Here is a 20,320-nt window from a genome sequence, read left to right on the forward strand (position 1 = left end):
CTAGAATCTGGACAAGAAGCCCAATCTGAATCTGAGAAAGCCTGTAAGATGATATTGTTTGAACTTTTTAGCAAAATCCCTTGACCTTCTGTGTGTGCCAGATACTTCAAAGTGTGGTGCAAAGCTGCTACATGTGGCATTCTAGGGCATTGCAGAAACTGACTCAGTGTTTGTACTGCATATGAGAGATCAGGTCTTGTGTGTGTTAAGAAATTCAACTTTCCAACTAGTGATCTGTACTTTTCTGTGTCAGAATAAAGTTCACCTTCTGTGTTACTGAGCTTGACATTTACTGGTAAAGGTGTAACTGTTCTCTTGGATACATCTAAACCACAGCACTCAATGAGTTCTTTGGTAAATTTCTTTTGGCTAAGAATTATTCCATCAGAAGTGTATCCTACTTCCATGCCAAGGAAATAGTTAAGAGTTCCTAAATCTTTGATGCTGAACTCCTGGTGTAAATAAGCCTTCAAAGAGTGTAGCTTATCTGAATCAGTCCCTGTCAAGATTATGTCAACAACATAGACTGCTGCAATATTGATATGCCCATCTTGCTTGTTAATAAACAAGCTGTAATCATGTTTAGACTGCATAAACCCTTGTTTTTCTAAAGCAGTTAATAGCTTCTCATGCCACTGTCTTGAAGCTTGCTTCAACCCATATATAGACTTGATCAATCTACACACTTTGTTGGTTGGATTGTCAATTCCTTCTGGTACTTGCATGTACACTTCCTCCTTCAAATCACCATGTAAAAAAGCATTGTTGACATCTAATTGAAAAAGGGGCCATTTCCTGCTTGCTGCAACTGCAAGAAGACATCTAATGGTGCTCATTTTCACCACTGGACTGAAAGTCTCCTCATAATCAATCCCATATTTTTGATTGTATCCTTTGGCCACTAATCTAGCTTTGCACCTTTCTAAAGCCCCAGTGGATTTCAGCTTCACTTTGAATACCCATTTACAACCAATAGCTCTTTTCCCTTTAGGTAGTTCCACCAACTCCCATGTGTAGTTTCTGTCTAAAGCATCCAGTTCTTTTGTCATTGCCTCAACCCATAAAGGGTGTTTAGCAGCTTCAGAATAAGATGAAGGTTCCTTGATGTCACAAACATGAGTAAGGAAAGCTTGAAATTCCTCTGGAAAAGTAACATATGAAACCAGATTGCACCAGTGTTGAGCAACTGGTATTGTGTCTGGATTTGAGGCAGTAAAACATTCATAATCATCCAAATATGCAGGTGGTTTGTGTGATCTTGCAGATTGTCTGATGATGGGATAAGGAAGTGGTTCAGAAGTGGAACTAGAAGTAGATTGAGATGTTTCTGTACTATGTACAGAAGGAGTAGAAGATTGAGTGGATGAATTTGTTGGAGAGGAAGAAGAAGAAGAAGTTTCTGTACTATGTACAGAAGGAGAAGCAGATGTGGATGGTGATATTGATGGAGTGAAAGGTTCAGGTGACACATTAGCTTGTGGTGTTATGGAATGAGGAGGAAAAATGGTAGTGGGTGAAGAAAAATCTGGTGGATCAAAAACTGTAGGGGATAAAAAAGTAGGAAGATAGATGGCATTGGTGTAAGGAGAGATATTTGTGGATTTGTGTTTGTGATAAGGTGAAATGGAAAGTGTTTTTCATGAAAATGTACGTCTCTTGATACAAAGAATCTGTTTGTATCTATTTCCAGAACTTTATATCCCTTCTGTGTTGTTGAGTAACCCATGAACACACAGGGAGTGGCCCTTGGGTTCAATTTTGTTCTCCCTACTTTGGTTGTGGACACATAACAAAGACAACCAAAAGTCCTCAAGTGTGAGAGATTTGGAGTCTGGTCAAACAACCTATAGTAAGGAGATTCAAGCTTCAAGGATTGCAAAGGCATCCTGTTGATCAAATAAGCAGCACAAAGTATACATTCCCCCCAAAATCTCTCTGGTACTTTAGACTGTATGTATAAGGCTCTTGCTGTTTCTAACAAGTGTTTATGCTTCCTTTCTACAACACCATTCTGTTGGGGTGTATGGCTACAACTGGTTTGGATTAGAATGCCTAACTTCAGATACAATTTCTTCATATCCCCTTCACAAAGTTCCTTGGCATTATCTGATCTAATACATTTAACCTTCACTCCAAATTGTGTTTCAACCATATTCAAGAAATTATCCATAACAGAAACACAATCACTTTTGTTTTTCAGAAAATGGGATCCAAGTAAATCTGGTGTAATCATCAACAATAGTCAAAAACTGAGTACAACCAGAAGGTGTTTTTACAGCATGAGGACCCCAAACATCTATGTGTACAAGATCAAATGGCTTAGTTGACTTAATACTACTGTGAGGAAAAATCAACCTAGTTTGCTTTGCAGCAGGACACACTTGGCAAATGGTGTCTTGTAAACAAGCAGGCACATCACAACTAGGATTTATTAGTTTCAGTCTATTAAAAGGTAAGTGTCCAAGTCTTAAATGCCACAATTTAGCATTATCTACTGTGGATGAACAAGCCACATTACAGATGTGTGTTTGGACAGGGTTGACTTTTCCAGATTCTTGTTCTCCCAACTTGTATAGACCTGATTTCATATCACCAAGAGGAATCAGCCTCCCTTGCTGGCAGCAAACAAAGCACTTATCATGAGTGAAATGAATCTCACATTGCAAATCTTGACACAACTTATGTACAGATATCAGATTATACTTAAAATCTGGAACATGTAAGACATTGTTCAAAGTTATACCATCATTCAGTGTTACTGAACCTATGTGTTTCACTGCAATGTTGCTCCCATCAGGTATAGTAATGTAAGTATTCTGATTGTCAACAGGCTTATAACATGAAAATTGGGACAAATCATGACAATAATGGTCTGAAGCTCCACTATCTAACAGCCATTTAGATTTAGTGTGAGAGAGTAAACAGACATTACCTGCCATCATAGCCAGGTTAGGATTGGTATTAGCATTCTGTTGTTGTTGTTTAGACAACATATCCATAAGCTGCTGATATTGCTCCACTGTGATAGTTGGAGATGCTTCAGTTTGTGGCAACTCTGGCACACTGTTATTAGAATTGTCACCAAATGAAACTGCTGCAACCTTATTGTCTCTTGCAGTCTTGTAGCCAGGTGGATAACCATGAATCTTGAAGCATCTCTCCACACTGTGTCCCTGTGTTTGACAATGTGTGCAGTAGTAATTGGATCCTGGTTTACTAAATCTATTGGTTCCTCCAGATTTCTGAGAACCAGATTGATAACCTGTCTGAAAACCAGTTTTGTAAGTTTTGTTGCTAGAGTTCCAATGATCTCCAGTAAACCTCCTTTTCTCAGCTGCAAAAGCCAGTGTTTCAACTTGATTACTAGCTTGAGAAACCTCCTTGTGCCTCTCTTCTTGAGCAAATAACCTGTAAACTTCAGATACCTTGGGCAAAGTTGGAACCATCAGTACATTTCCTCTAATAGTAGCAAAATGATCATTGAGTTTCATCATAAACTGCATCACCATTCTCTCTTGTTGCCTCTGGAAAAATTTCTTTGTCACATTACAGGTACAATTATTGCATCCCACACAGACTTTCTTTGTCACATTACAGGAAAAATTTCTTTGTCACATTACAGGTAAAGGATTTGCTTCCTCAATTGCATCCCACACAGACTTGATTTCAGTGAAGAACTCAGCTACAGATTTATCTCCTTGGCTTATTTCAGCCAATTTTTGCTCAAGAGAATAAATCTGTGCTAGTGATGCAAAACCAAATCTGTCTTCCAAATCAGTCCAAATATCTCTTGCAGATTTCATGAACATAACACTTTTGGCTATAGTCTCATTCAAATTCCCTAAAATCAGTGAGCACACTAGATCATTACATCTTTCCCAGGCCTTGTGTTCAGCTGTGCCAAAATCAGGTTTGATAAAACTACCATCAACAAAACCAATTTTGTTCTTAGCAGACAATGCAAGTAGCATTGATCTCTTCCAGCTAGTGAAACCTTCCTCACCATTGAATTTGAAAGAAATTAATTGTACTGAGTTTGCATCAGAAGGATATATATAGTATATGCTTGCTGGATCTTGATTTGGAGGTAAAACATTGTTTCTCAGTGAATTGTCAGTGTTGTGATCACCAGCAGCCATTATCAAAACTTGAACAGGTTTTGAAATCAAGAAACAGATTCAGCAAAGAAGGAGATAGAATCAGAACGATCGAAACTCAAAAGAACAAGTACACAGAATGATTTAGAGCAAAACAATTTTGCGGAATTTCAGAAACAATTGAGCTAAGGATCTTTAATCCTGCTCTGATACCATGACAAAACTTGAAACAAGAACAATTGATTAGCAGTTTGAGAGCAAAAGAATGCAGAGAGTGTTTGGGAGCTTTTGTATAATCGATTGAATGAATAACAGAATTACAATGAGGAGTGCTTATATACAAGCTAGAATTCTAGAAGCATCTATAAGTTGTTATAACTAACTGATCATGATGTCAGCAGAATAACAGAAAGTGCACCTAGGGTGCTGACTGTATGCTGACAGTGCAGACTAATCAAGCTTGCAATGCTTCAAGCTGAGATGTTGAAGTGCTGATGTTGTATGCCTTGTTTCAGCTTCATAAATAGAACAAGTAGCAAGTATATCATATAATGTTAACATTTTGTTTTGTAACTTATCTATAAGAATTATTGATATTACTTCCTCGGTATTACTTTGGCAAGCTACATTTTAGCTAACTATTTGAGTACTTTATAGGTAAAACGTATAGGTCATTAAAATTTTGATGTGATAATACGCAAGTTATAATTTTTGTAGTTACCACAGGAAATGTTCTAAAAGTGACTATTTCATCAACTTTACAGTCATAAATACAGATTGTTTTAATATTTCTCCAATCATCTCAATTCAGTTCAAATTCGTTTTACAAAATTATTTGAAACTTATCCGAATTAATTGGGCCTGAAAATTTCTTGTTAACTAAACAAAAATGTATCCTTTAACCAAATATAAAATGAAAATAAGATAAATAAAATAGTTTTAGTTTTGGATTTGTGTTCGTAGGATTATTTTTGTGTGTACCTGATTCACAATAATATTATTTTGGACCCAAAACAAACAGTTTGCTCTACCACCTATTTTTCATACATAGTGAATATAATAAGTTAAACACTGATTTTCTTAGATATAGTAATCAATTTTTGAATCAAAGTAATCCTATGTTTTCAAATGAGAATCATAACTTAAAATCACATTATTCAAACACAACATGTATTAACGACACCAATTATCTAATTTATTCATAATAATTTTAATAAACACGTTTAAATAAATTAAAATCAAGTTATTAATTTTTTTTTTAACATGCTTCACAATAATTTTACTATAAACCATATATTAACCGGAGAAATATACAGGCAAAGCTATAAATGTTGGAATAAGAAAAGGTAGGTGAAGACTGTGAAGTGGACAACCATTGTATATATTAACCGGAGATAGAAATTATCGGGAGGGGACTTTGGTATGAGGACCTCCACGTGAAGGTGAAAGAAATTGTGGGAAGTCCGGGCACAACTGCAAATTAAAAATAGTTTAATTATAAATCTCTCGGATACATCTGGAATTCTGGACTCTTTCTAATTATAAGTATTAATTAATATTCTCAAGTTAATCTCAACCAAGTGAAAATAAAAGCATCTTCCACGTTTCACCTTACAAACTTTATTTTCTGTTTAAGTTATTTTGACAACGAGATCGCATACTTGTGCTTCAATCTAACTAGCTTTTAAGCCCGTTTAAAAAACGGGCGGTTGCATAGTGGTTATTTAATTTATCTTTTTAAATTCTATTTTTGTTGAGCTTGTGATTTTAAAGAGAATATATGATTTATATAGAGGTAAATTTTAAAAGTTGAAATAATATATAGATTAAATAGTGTATTAATATTGAGTGTTAATCGAGAAGATGAAGTGGAAGATGTTGAATGAATAGATTGGTGAATTGATGTTGTATTAGGAAGATGAAGTGAAAGAGACAATTAGAGTTGTGTAATATATCAAACAACAAAGAAAAAATAAAAATGAAATTAATAGAGAAAAGAATTGGCGACACGTGTCATCTAATTAAATGTGTTGACACGTATCATCTAATCAAATGTGATTTCGCTTTTTAAATAATAGGTATAGATTAGATATTTCATCATACCTATCTTAAAAAAGTATTACAATATTTTATGTAAATATGGGTAATTCCAGCATCAAAGGTATTCCTCAGCATCAAAGAGTATAATAGGATATTTCTCTTACAAATGCTACAATTAATTAGTTTTTAACTGGGGAGGGGCAGCTAATTTTCCGGCCTGAAAATGCTGACAATCACTTTCTCTTGTCCGCCATGGTGAGTTATATTTAGTCACCATCTGCAAAGAACTAAAGAGCCACGAATACGATACGCAAAAAAAGTTTACATTAAATATTCTTCTTATGAAAAAATTTATATACACGAAATACTTTTTAAACAAATCTATGTGTTACAGAACGCCCTCTTTTGTTTATGGGTTTCAATTCCATGCAGGCACGTAGGTGTTGACGACTTGACGTGTTGTCACCGGTTCAAATCCGGATTAGACCGAAAATCAAATTTTTACAATTAAAGATCTAGAGACCAGACGGATTATATTTGGACCGATGTAAACTTCTTTCTATTATTAACTGACTTTACATATTATATTAAAAAAATCAACAATTTTTTTTTGGTGTACCACCCGGTTCATCATATCCTCAGGGTAAATATCACATACTCGTAATATAATACATTTTCCAACATGCAAAAGAAGTACACAATAACTTTTTACATGGTTTATATTTGTGAAGGGGTCGAAATGTATTGTGTTTTCAGATGCACAACCTTTCTTTTGTAAGAATGTGATGCATATTGTACTTAACTATTCCCTCTATATGGTGTGACATTTTGGATTAAGGAAATAAGTTTATTCTGCCTTAACTAGTTTAATAGAGCCTTGTCGGAGAAAACTAACAACACCTTTTTTTGTGATATAAGAGTATCGCATATGCTAGATCATATCTGCCTAGGCTTGAATATTTAATCCGAATAGGAATTGGTTCCCTTGTGATCTCAAATGAAAATCGCCCCATATATCCGTAGAATAAAGTTTGGGTTCGAGGGTAAAGTTACTAATACGGGGAGTGCCCAGTTTGCCCTCGAAGGTATTTGCTAGCCTGAAACTTCGTGTGATCATGAATCAGTTAGGGACATGCATTATTCTAACTTACAAATCATGAATTGATTTTAATGCACAAATAAATTAGACTAACATTAGGTCAAAAATATGATTTAGATCAATTTAAGGAGCTTAACATAACAAACAAGATTGTCCAGAATTATCTTATTAGGCGTGATAATGTAGATTAATTATATGAAAATGTTTATAATGGCGTCAAAAGCGATAATAGTGTGGATTTCACATTTCAACACAATTTGAGGATTATATTGGGTTCTCAAATCTTACCACGTGTCTTTGTTGGATCTCCTTTTAGGCTTCGAGGACCCATGTGGATAACTGAAAGATTTTCGTTCTTGGTTCAATTCCTTCAGAGCAACCTTACTACTCCCTCTATCCCATTTTGTTTGCCCCATTTGTTGTTTTAGACTGTTCCTAAAAGATTGCTCATGCATTACCAAAAGCTCATATAATCACCACTTTACTCTCACATAAAATACAATTGGCCCACTACTTTTGTCTCTTTTCAATTCTACACAACTGAATCTTAATAAAGAACCACTAATTTATGGGGCAAACAATTAGGGACGAAGGGAGTATTTTTGTAATATCGCCATACTTTTATTAAGTTACAAATATATTTATTATATTTATAAAGTACTTAAAGAAACTTTTAAATTAAAGTTGCATTTAAATATTTATTTTAATGTATTTTAATTTAATTAATTAGAAATATTTATTATTTCTATTTTGGGAAGAAAAATATTTTAAAAATAAATTAGGTAAGGTAGTCCTATTTTTGGAGGAGAAAAATATTTAACAAGCAAGTTCAAATAGAATTAGAAGCTATGTCTTTTAATTTTAATTCAAGGACATGATAGTTTTTCCCTTCATTTAATGAAGTCTCTAAAAACCTATAAATAAGACCCATCACCCTAAAAATCCCTCACAATTTAATTTAACCATATTTCTTTTATCTCCTCTCTTTGTTTTCTTTCTTTTCTCTCCCTCTCCTCCTCTCCTTGCTGCGAGCCTAGCTTGGTAGCAACCCAACCGAATCCGAGCGCCACCCAGCCGACCAGCTCTACCGTGCAACCCCGCCTACTCCCCCCCTGCACCGATGCTTCCCTTGTGCCACTTAGCCTCGTCGTGCCCTGAAAGTTCGTGGCTGACCGGTGAGTGTTCTTCCCCCCTCTTTTCATAATTAAAATTTTTAGGAGTTTTATATATAAAAAAGGATTTCTTTTAGGTAATTAATTAGATTTTCAGATTTAATATCATGATTGAAATTATACTTTAATTGTGGTAGTTGATTGAAATTTCATATTATATTAGAAGTGTAAAAGCTTTAATTTTTAGGGTTTCTAATGCATGTTTTTATTGATTTTCATCCTAGGGTTTTACGGAATAATTAGGATATTAGTTATATTAAAAAGTAATAATTTCAGATTAATTATGGTGGTATGAAATTAAATAATGTTGCTGAAAATTTATTAAATAGGTGATTAATTGATATTTTTTATTATAGTATGATAGGAGGATGTTTCTAATTGAATAGTGAATCACAATGAGGCCCCTTACATTACATATTCAAGGTATGTACATGTCTAAGGCGAATTAGAATACATGTTGTTGTACAGGTTAAGTGTGGATTGAATTTGTGATTCATGTTTACTTGATTAGTTGATTGTGGTTGTTGAATTTAATAGCAAACATGATTAATCAAGTAATTTTATATATGTACTATTACTTACATGCATGCTAGCAAGTTAGTACATGTTGTACTTATAATTACAATCATGTCAAGTATATATAGTAATCATGTTTGTTCTCTTAATTACATTCGTGTTTTTAGTTATGTATTGTACTTTTAATTATAAGCATATTAGTAATCATGTTGCGTACTTTTAATTACGTGCATATCAAGGAAAGTAATCTTGACTTAGCTTGTACTCTTAATTACAAGCATGTCAAGGCGGTTAGGCAATGTTTAATTGTGCCTTTCTGGCATAACTCTCATGTTCATAGAATCATGTTGAGCAAAGGAGGATTAATTAATTAATTAAAGTCAAAGTGGTTCTTTGATCACAAGTCTTAAAGGATATTAAAAAGGAATTGTTTAATTGTTCAAGTGTTGGTTATTTTATTAAATTGAGTAGTTGAGTCAGCCTTTGAACAAAATATTAATAACGTAAAATATAAGAGGATAAGCTTCAAAGCTATTAGAACGTGTATACCTAGAGTGAACATATGGGGGAGCAACGACGGATCTTCACACTAGCCTGCATGGGCCAGACCCCCCCTAACATATTTCCCAAAATCTATATTTTCAACTTGGCATGTTGCCACATTGTAAGTGAAAGTCCACTTGTCCAGTGGCGGATCTAGGGGGTACAAGGGGTACCGTTGCAACTCCCTCCCCCACCCCCCAATTCCCTAGATATGCGGAAAAATATATAACAGATTAACAGCAACATATTTTCTGTATATATTAGCACTTAATACTTTTTCCACTGTTTAAATAATTATTGATTTTAGTTTTCCCTTTTTTAATTCTTTAATGATTTTATCTATAGTTATATTGTTTGTGAGTTTCTTTTTCACTCGTTTAATTTCAATTACATAGATATATCATTTTTGGTGAATTTCACTCGTTTAGTTTCAACTAGCTAAAATTAGTTGCATGGGTTATATAATTTTTTTTAAAAATAAAATTTGTGAACACAATGCTTGATGTCGTATAAATAGTGAATAATAATATTTTCAATTCTATAGAAATTAAATATGATTTTAATTTCATTAATGGTTTTTATATTCATAGTTCACGGGTCCCTTTTATTTTTCTAATTGTTCTATTGTTTATCGAATATACTGAAAGACTAGTAAATCGTTGATAATATAAATGAAGTGAACGGTGGGTTTTGGATTTTAATTATGTGGACTAAAATATTACAAAGAATGTAATTTTAGCCCTTTCTTATATCGAAATTAGACCCTTTTTTTAGATTTTTTTATAGCGAAATTGGACCCGGATTTTTTTCGTTAGTAGACTATAATTTTTTTTATTCGTACCCCATTTCTCAAATCCTGTATCTGCCACTGCACTTGTCTAGCTAGAAATAATATTTAAACTACTTTGTAAAGGTATGTTTACCTTTCCACTTGGCACTTGCTATCGTAAAGTATTGAATATTGAGGAGACAATTACGGGAGTTAAGATAAAGATTGGGGTCTAATCTTTTGATATTTTCACCTTTAAGGACCTATACTTTTTTTTTTTCACCCTTTGGGACCTCAATCTAACTTTCCGGCCATTTAACCCACATTTAACTCACCGGTGGTTAATTACTTGTTCATAAATTTATAAATGGGGTCCAACTTTTTTTTTATGAGAATCTAGTAGTACGTAATCTGTTATATTGGTGAAATAATTTGATGTATGCATAAAACTATGTTAAGTTAGTGTATGAATTTATTGAGATAAATAGAGCAATTGTACATGTATTAATTTCTTGTTAATAAAATTATAAATGGGGTCCAACTTTTTTTTTTTTTGCTTTACAATTTGCATGTACTCATATACTCGTACATGAAGCATCTGCATTGTGCTATTACAATGCCCCTAAATCCATGCAGATGCTCGTAATTATGATTGCAAAAAACTACTCCGTATATGATAACATCAATTAACCAAACCTGTATACAAGGACGCTTAATAAATAAAAAAATCACGCTATTCTCAAAATTTAGAGGCATTGTGCTACATATAATGAGACCCCAAAAACTCAAAGAAATAACTACAAATTTTAAACCATATAAAAATAAGGTGCTAATATCTCATAGCAATAAAAAAAAGTCACTCGTCTAATTTCAAATCTTGATCAATTAAACTTTGTCTAATACTCCGTAATTAATTAATCTTTGCATTTAAATTTAATTCGCGTATAAATTAAAATTAGAAAATCGTTTTGCAAGAAAGGCAAAAAACATGAAAGAAACCATAAATAAATTAAGAGATTAGAAAAAAGAAGTTAAAAAATAAAACAATGTTTATAAAGTTCGTTAGTTGGGATATAATGCTTCCCCACGCGAGTACTCCATAACCACTGTGTTGCAATGCATTTTATTGTTATCAGCATGATTTAATTATATACTTAATTTATTTCTTAATATATTTTCCAGTTTTTTTTTTTAAAAAATGGGTTCTCTTTGGACCCCTATAAAACCATACAGGTCCGCCCTGTCAAGGAGGAACAAAACGATTTGATAAATATATAGTAGCAGTAAGATTGAGAAATGGTGGTAGCTGGGCTTTGGGTTCACATCATTGCTGCTCCAAATTTAATTTAGGTTAGTTCTTACATCTTAGTATGGATCAATTAGTTTGAATAGCATTTCAAAGTGGTACTCAAAATAAATGATTAAAATCACGTGTATATACATCATATAATTATATGTCCGTATTCAAGTAATGTGTTCGGCTAATGTTGCATTCAGATTCACAACAAGGTGATTTGATTAGAATAAATGTCCAGTCTAGCTAGTTCGGAATTCTGGTCTAATATATTTCCGTCTAATGTAATCCTTATAAAAAAAAGTTATTTTGTATTGTCGATCTCTAAGTGCTTTCAAAATTCACCCGTTACTTCATTTTATTTGAACACTAGCACAAACCTTTTAGCTAAAATAATAAACCGTAAAAATCAATAATTGATTATTACACCAACGAAAACAAATCGTTCTACTCAATCTCAAATGTAGCTAAAAGTTTATGATTTAAAAGTTTTTAACTTTACTAATGCCATGTGGATTTTTTAACCATATGAAGAACATTTGTATCATGACATGTGGATTTTTAACTCAAGGACCTAAACTTTTAATCTAAGGGACTAACCTTTTATTTGCTTTGGTTAAATTTGGCCGGAAAATGAATAGTAGATCCCAAACGGTGAAAAAAAAAAAATACAGGTCCCAAACAGTAAAAAATATAAAAGATTAGACCGCAACTTTATACTTAACTCACAATTACGGAGTATCATTTTTTGTCAGAAGATTTCCTTTCCATATATATGGTATAAGTAATGTATACGTAGTAGTTTTTTTTCGATAATTTATTGTACAATATTTTCATTACGTAGCACATAAAGATAAAAGAAATATTTAGATTTTTGCCCAACATCAGAAATTTAAAACTAATGCAAGAAGTTCCAAGCTTAGGATTTTTCCATACACAATGCTTGAACCCGAGACCTTGATAAAAAAACAAGAGATTTTAAATTTTTTTTGAAAGTTAAAGTGTTGGTTAAGCAAGAGATTTTTAATTACTTGCAACACTTTGATTTTCAAGCAACAGGGAAGAGATGCATTTTTTTTTAAAGTATAGAGCAGTTTTTATGAACATTTTCTTTGGCCCCCTAGGAAAATAGTTCAAGATCCGCCACTGTTGAGGACGTTCCTAGGCGTCGTCCTTTGGATGTCTGTTGTGGTACATAACGCTGCACCATTTAATTAATAGTTACTAATGCGCCGGAATTCCGTCACGGATATGTGACATACTTAATAATAGCTGGGTAGCCCCCATTCTAGTCTCTAGTGGACACAAGGTAGAAACCCGGTTCAAGATTTATCCAATATTTCCTTATTAAAGTAGTAGAGTTAGGAGTTGGTGTCAAGAGTCAAGTCTTGTCATTTTATTATTCTATTCACGTTGAATTGATATTAAGGATGCGACTTTTGCATGTGATTTTACTTAATTGTTAGAGGGTGAAACATGTTTTGTTTTAGATTTCTTTAGCTTGTATGTACTCAATTTTGCTGATTACGTGTTTCATGTTGTTTTTTTGTCATGGTCTATTCGATAACGACCTTACGACCACCTACCATTGCACTTGCTTTATTGGTGAGTAGATTTTTAAAGCAAGATTAGTAGAGGTAGCTTGCATGTGAAGTTATGTCAGTATTTTGGGATTGTGAATGTTGAGTGGTTTTTTACTTACATAGTTTTATATACTCTATTTTTAATAATGTCTAGGCCTTAATGGTTCGGAATTGTAAGGAGGCCATTAACTATTTAATTTGGCTTTGAAAGTTAGTTAATAGTTCCATTGAGTAATTGTTGTACTGTGAGGGGGTCGAAAAAGCACGAGGCTAATGCGTGACCTCGTCCCTCGTGGGCGTGACGTTTCTTTTTGTCAAATCAAGTGTAATTGGATTTCCTGTGAGTTTACACCCAATTGACTAGTAATATAGGAGTCGCCATTCACTTTTTAACGACAATGAGAAAAACTGACAAAACCCGGTTATCGTGACATAAAGGGAGTGCAATTATGTTTGACCACGACGGCCATAGGTTCCCTTGTGATCCATGGTGTGAGGATCGCTCAACGTACACCCGTAGGGTAGAGATTGAGGGTTCGGGGGACTGTAACTACCGAGAGGAGTACTCGCTCTTCGATAACTCCAGAGGCAGGATATCCTTACTAGCTCAGCATAAATAATTGAAGGGACATGCGTTAACTATTAAACTAATCTGAATTGATTTTAGCAATATGCAACACATAATACTAGATCGATCGTGATTATCTGGTTTAGATTGATTTAGGGGACCTAGCATGACAGTTTAATTGTCTCAGATATTATCTTTGTTAGGCGTGATAGAACAATCAGATTTAATAGTTTAACAGTTTTATAAAAGGGCGAGGAAAGCGATAAAATTATGCGAAGGGACACATTACGACGCACCCTTGAGAGGTGCGTCATGGTTCTCAGAAAACTAACCACTTTGGCTTTGCTATTTCTCCTTTTATTTAACGAATCTCAAGTTTTCGGGCTTAATTCTTCAGCTACAAGGGACATGATACGTTCTGTTCGATTTTTGGATCGATTGCGACAGAACGTGGGATCAATTTCGCATAGTGAGGCTTAGGCTTAGGGGTTGGAGTCAATACTCAGAATATGAATTGTGTGTGTTTTATTTTCACGTCGAATTTGGGGTTGTATTTATAGGGAAGAGTTCGTGGAAAGATAGAATTTTAGAGCTCTAATCCAAGAAGAATTAGGAGAAAACACGTACCCAGGTAATTTCAGCGCCCAGGGCTGGGCGCCGAAGATTTCGGCGCCCAGAGCCAGGCATTGAAAATAGGGTATGGGCCATATTTCCTTGTCAGATTTGGACTCGTGGAATACGGAGTCTTTAAGACTTATCCGAGTCTTTTAGTGCGTATTAACTTTATGACGGAATGCATCTGGGCCGGTTACGAACTCTAGGCTCGTTAGGATTTCAATTAATACGTAACTCTTATTTTCGAATTATACCAGGAATAAGTGTTAGGTTATGATACATATGACAATTCATAAATCATGCGGAAAAAACCATAAAGCCAGGAAAGCATATTATTTACACATAATCATTTAGCATAGAATGGATGCATACATGTTGTAGCGTGCCTTCCCTAGCTGCGCCCGAACCGAACAAGAACAAGTCTTTAGGACTCCAAATGTCGTCCCTCCGTAGATAGTCCATAGTACGTCCGGATCCGCCTCAAGTTAGACCAACTAGAATCGCCCTTAAGGTGCTTAGGAATTTCGGCTAGTGTTTGCAAGTGTATGGCTGATTTTTATTTCAAAAACTTACCCTTTGAATACTTCAAACGTGCCCATAAATTGTGACCCTAGGCACCTATTTATAGGAGTATGGAAAAGGAATTGTAATCCTACTAGGATGTGGATTTGCTAGTTAGAAATTTATTAGGACTCTAAATAACAAAACAAATCTAATAGGATTAGGATTTTAATCTTTGCACAAATCCTAATAGGATTAGGATTTCCCGCACAAGCATTGCACAAGCCGTGCACCCGCGCAAGCCTTCGGCCCACGACAGGCGCACAGCCCACGCTGCTGTGCTCTCTCGCGCGCGCGCCCTTGGCTGGGCCTGGCCTTGCGCTGGGCCTGGTCGAGGCGTGCGTTGGTGCGTGCGGCTCGCTGGGCGATGGCCTGGCTTCGTGCTGGGCCTTCGTCTAGCGGGCCTCGTCCGATTCTAATTCGTACGATACGCTTCCGATTAAATTCCCGATCCGGAATTCATTTCCGACACGAACAATATTTAATATTTCCGATTCCGGAATTAATTTCCGTTTCGAACAAATATTTAATATTTCCGTTTCCGGAATTATTTTCCGATTCCGATAATATTTCCGATTCTGACAATATTTCCGTTTCCGGCAATATTTCCGATTTCGGCAATATTTCCATTTCCGATAATATTTTCCGATACGTACCATGTTTCCGTTTCCGGCAATATCATCGTTTCCGGAGTATTCATTTCTTGCTTGTGACGATCTCAGCTCCCACTGAAACCAAGATCCGTCGATTCCGAATATCCATAGATAGAATATTTAATGCCATTAAATACTTGATCCGTTTACGTACTATTTGTGTGACCCTACGGGTTCAGTCAAGAGTAAGCTGTGGATTAATATCATTAATTCCACTTGAACTGAAGCGGCCTCTAGCTAGGCATTCAGCTCACTTGATCTCACTGAATTATTAACTTGTTAATTAATACTGAACCGCATTTATTAGACTTAACATAGAATGCATACTTGGACCAAGGGCATTATTTCCTTCAGTCTCTTACTTGTCCTTAGGGACAAGTGTGCATTTCCTAATTCCTTTGTCGCTCGATGCTTGCTCTTGAACATAAGGTAAGAGTTGTCATCCTTATTATGTCCAGAGGTGTTTCTCGGTTTCAGAGTTCAACTGATCAAATTAACAGATAATCATAGCCTATGATTCATCCGAGCACGACCATGCATTTCACAGTTTCTAGCTCTCCGAGTGGCCTTGTACAACTTTTAAGCATCTCATCCCGATTTATGGGAGGACAATCCCAATCTTGTGATCTTGAGATTATACTTCGTTTGAGAGGTGATTACATGAGCGTTGCCTTTATAGCCTCCTTTTACGGTGCGACGGTTGGTCAACGTCAAAGTAACCAGTTCTCAAACAAGTAATCTCAAATCACTCAGGTATTGAGGATTTAGTGTCTAATAATTTTAATGAAATTTACTTATGACAGATTTTCATCTCTTACAGTAACGTTTCATAGGTCTGTCCGATTCTAGTCTTCCCAAAGTAAGTATCTATGCAAATGATTATGACATTGCCATGTCCACATAGTTCAAGAAACAGAGCTACTAGTCATCTTGCATTCTAGTCCTCTAACGTTTTCTATGCGTCCGATTTTATAGAAAACTCCAACCAGGGACCATTTTCAACTTTTGACATTCAAGTTCACTTGATAGACATTTCTTAGTCACAGGACTGGTCCTGACAGTCTATCTTGAATATATCGTCAATTTGAAGGGACTCATCATTTAATAAACCACAAATTAAATGGAAAAATGAATTCTATTCATTTATTGTGAATGATTAACCAATAATGTTTTACAAAGATTTAAACTCTAAAACTTTAAAACATTAAACAAGGATATCAAAGCCATTCTCCAATATGCTTGATTCCCATAGCTGCAGTGTGCGAGTTGTGCTTCGCCTGCGGCAGAGGTTTAGTTAATGGATCTGATATGTTGTCATCAGTTCCAATCTTGCTTATATCGACTTCTTTTCTTTCAACGAACTCTCGTAGAAGGTGAAATCTACGAAGTACATGCTTGACTCTTTGGTGGTGTCTAGGCTCCTTTGCCTGTGCAATAGCTCCGTTATTATCGCAATACAGGGCTATTGGTCCTTTAATGGAGGGGACTACACCTAGTTCACCTATGAACTTCCTTAGCCATATAGCTTCCTTTGCTGCTTCATGTGCAGCAATGTACTCCGCTTTAGTTGTAGAATCCGCAATGGTGCTTTGCTTAGCACTTTTCCAGCTTACTGCACCTCCGTTGAGGCAGAAGACAAACCTAGACTGTGATCTGAAATCATCTTTGTCGGTTTGGAAACTTGCGTCCGTATAGCCTTTAACAATTAATTCATCATCTCCACCATAGACCAGGAAGTCATCTTTGTGCCTTTCCAGGTACTTCAGAATATTCTTGGCAGCAGTCCAATGCGCCTCTCCTGGGTCTGACTGGTATCTGCTCGTAGCACTGAGTGCGTACGCAACATCCGGGCGTGTACATATCATAGCATACATTATTGAACCAATCAGTGATGCATATGGAATCCCATTCATTCGTCTACGCTCATCAAGTGTTTTTGGGCACTGAGTCTTGCTTATAGTTATTCCATGAGACATGGGTAGGTAGCCTCGCTTGGAGTCTGCCATCTTGAACCTATCAAGCACCTTATTGATATAAGTGCTTTGACTAAGTCCAATCATCTTTTTAGATCTATCTCTGTAAATCTTGATGCCCAATATGTACTGTGCTTCTCCTAGATCCTTCATCGAAAAACATTTCCCAAGCCAAATCTTGACAGAGTTCAACATAGGAATGTCATTTCCGATAAGTAATATGTCGTCGACATATAATACTAGGAAAGCAATTTTGCTCCCACTGACCTTCTTGTATACACAAGATTCGTCTGCGTTTTTGATGAAACCAAAGTCACTGACTGCATCATCAAAACGTATATTCCAGCTCCTTGATGCCTGCTTCAATCCATAGATTGATTTCTTTAGCTTGCATACCTTTTTAGCATTCTTTGGATCCTCAAAACCTTTAGGCTGTGTCATAAACACAGTTTCTGTTAAAACGCCGTTTAAGAAAGCAGTTTTGACATCCATCTGCCATATTTCGTAATCGTAATATGCAGCGATTGCTAACATTATCCGAATAGACTTTAGCATTGCAACTGGTGAAAAGGTTTCATCGTAATCCACGCCGTGGACTTGCCTGTAACCTTTTGCAACCAATCTAGCTTTGAAAACTTCAAGTTTCCCATCCTTGTCCTTTTTCAGTTTGAAAACCCATTTGCTTCCAATGGCTTGGTAGCTATCTGGAAAATCGACCAAATCCCATACTTGGTTTTCAGACATGGAGTCTAATTCAGATGGCACGGCTTCTTGCCATTGCTTGGAGCTAGGGCTCGTCATAGCTTGTTTGTAAGTCGCAGGTTCATCACTTTCAAGTAATAGAACGTCATAGCTCTCGTTCGTCAAAATACCTAAGTACCTTTCCGGTTGAGATCTATATCTTTGCGATCTACGCGGGGTAACATTTCTAGATTGACCATGATTCTCACCAGATACTTCTAAAGATCTCTGAGTTTCAGCCTGAATGTCATCTTGAGCATTCTCTAGAGTTTGTTGTTCGACTCGAATTTTTCGAGGTCTACTTTTCTCCCACTTGTCATTTTGGAAATGTGATCTTTCTCCAAAAAGACACCATCTCGAGCAACAAACACCTTGTTCTCAGATGTATTGTAGAAGTAATACCCCTTTGTTTCCTTTGGATAGCCCACAAGGATACATTTGTCAGATTTCGGATAAAGTTTGTCTGAAATTAATCGTTTGACGTATACTTCACATCCCCAAATCTTAAGAAAAGACACATTTGGAGGCTTTCCAAACCATAACTCATATGGAGTCTTTTCGACAGCTTTAGACGGAGCTCTATTTATAGTGAGTGCAGCTGTATTTAGTGCATGTCCCCAAAATTCTATTGGAAGTTCGGCCTGACCCATCATTGACCTGACCATGTCTAGCAAGGTTCTGTTCCTCCGTTCCGACACACCATTCCATTGTGGTGTTCCAGGAGGAGTCAATTCTGATAGAATTCCACATTCTTTCACATGGTCATCAAATTCATAGCTCAGATATTCACCGCCTCTATCAGACCGCAGTGCCTTAATCTTCTTGCCTAATTGATTCTCTACTTCACTCTGAAATTCCTTGAATTTGTCAAAGGATTCAGACTTATGCTTCATTAGGTAGACATAACCATATCTACTGAAGTCATCAGTGAAAGTGATAAAGTAGCTGAAACCACCTCTAGCATTTGTACTCATTGGTCCACATACATCTGTATGGATTAAACCCAATAGTTCAGTTGATCTTTCTCCAACTTTAGAGAAAGGTTGCTTTGTCATTTTCCCAAGTAAACATGATTCGCATTTACCATAATCCTCTAAGTCAAATGGTTCTAGAATTCCTTCCTTTTAAAGTCTTTCTAAGCGTTTCAAGTTTATATGGCCTAATCGACAATGCCACAGATAGGTGAGATCTGAATCATCCTTTTTGGCCTTTTTGGTATTTATGTTATAAACTTATTTGTCGTGATCTAATAAATAAAGTCCATTGACTAATCTAGCAGATCCATAAAACATCTCTTTAAAATAAAACGAACAACTATTGTCTTTTATTAAAAAGGAAAATCCCTTAGCATCTAAGCAAGAAACTGAAATGATGTTTTTAGTAAGACTTGGAACATGGAAACATTCTTCCAGTTCCAAAACTAGCCCGGAGGGCAACGACAAATAATAAGTTCCTACAGCTAATGCAGCAATCCGTGCTCCATTTCCCACTCGTAGGTCGACTTCTCCCTTGCTTAACTTTCTACTTCTTCTTAGTCCCTGTGGATTGGAACATAATTGTGAGCCACAACCTGTATCTAATACCCAAGAAGTTGAATTAGCAAGTATACAGTCTATAACGAAAATACCTGAAGATGGAACGACTGTTCCGTTCTTCTGATCTTCCTTTAGCTTCAAGCAATCTCTCTTCCAATGCCCCTTCTTCTTGCAGTAGAAGCATTCGGATTCAGAAGTGGGTTGACTGACCTTCCTCTTTTCAGACTTGGCGCCAGTTTGCTTAGTTGGGCTGGCCTTGTTGCCACCTTTCTTAGCATTCCTCTTCTTTCCAGATTTCTTGAACTTGCCCCCACGCACCATAAGCACATCTTGCTTATCACTTTTGAGCGTCTTTTCAGCGGTTTTCAGCATACCGTGAAGCTCAGTGAGGGTTTTGTCCAGACTATTCATACTGTAGTTCAGTTTAAACTGATCATACCCGTTATGAAGAGAATGGAGGATGGTGTCTACAGCCATTTCCTGAGAGAATTGCTGATCCAGCCGACTCATATTCTCAATGAGTCCAATCATTTTGAGAACATGTGGACTTACGGGCTCGCC

The 20,320-nt window shown here is 35.9% G+C and overlaps 1 protein-coding gene across 1 annotated transcript in view; it reads right to left on the minus strand.

Annotated features, from left to right (window-relative positions):
* Nucleotides 1-4,215: 4,215 nt before the first annotated feature.
* LOC130463398 (uncharacterized) overlaps nt 4,216-20,320 on the minus strand; it is a 40,180-nt gene continuing 24,075 nt past the window's right edge. Inside the window, exon 4 of the mRNA XM_056832519.1 lies at nt 4,216-4,320. Coding sequence (XP_056688497.1) covers nt 4,216-4,320 — 105 coding nt within the window. The remainder of the gene's footprint in view (nt 4,321-20,320) is intronic.

Source organism: Spinacia oleracea, chromosome 6 (genome assembly GCF_020520425.1).
Source record: "Spinacia oleracea cultivar Varoflay chromosome 6, BTI_SOV_V1, whole genome shotgun sequence".
NCBI lineage: Eukaryota > Viridiplantae > Streptophyta > Magnoliopsida > Caryophyllales > Amaranthaceae > Spinacia > Spinacia oleracea.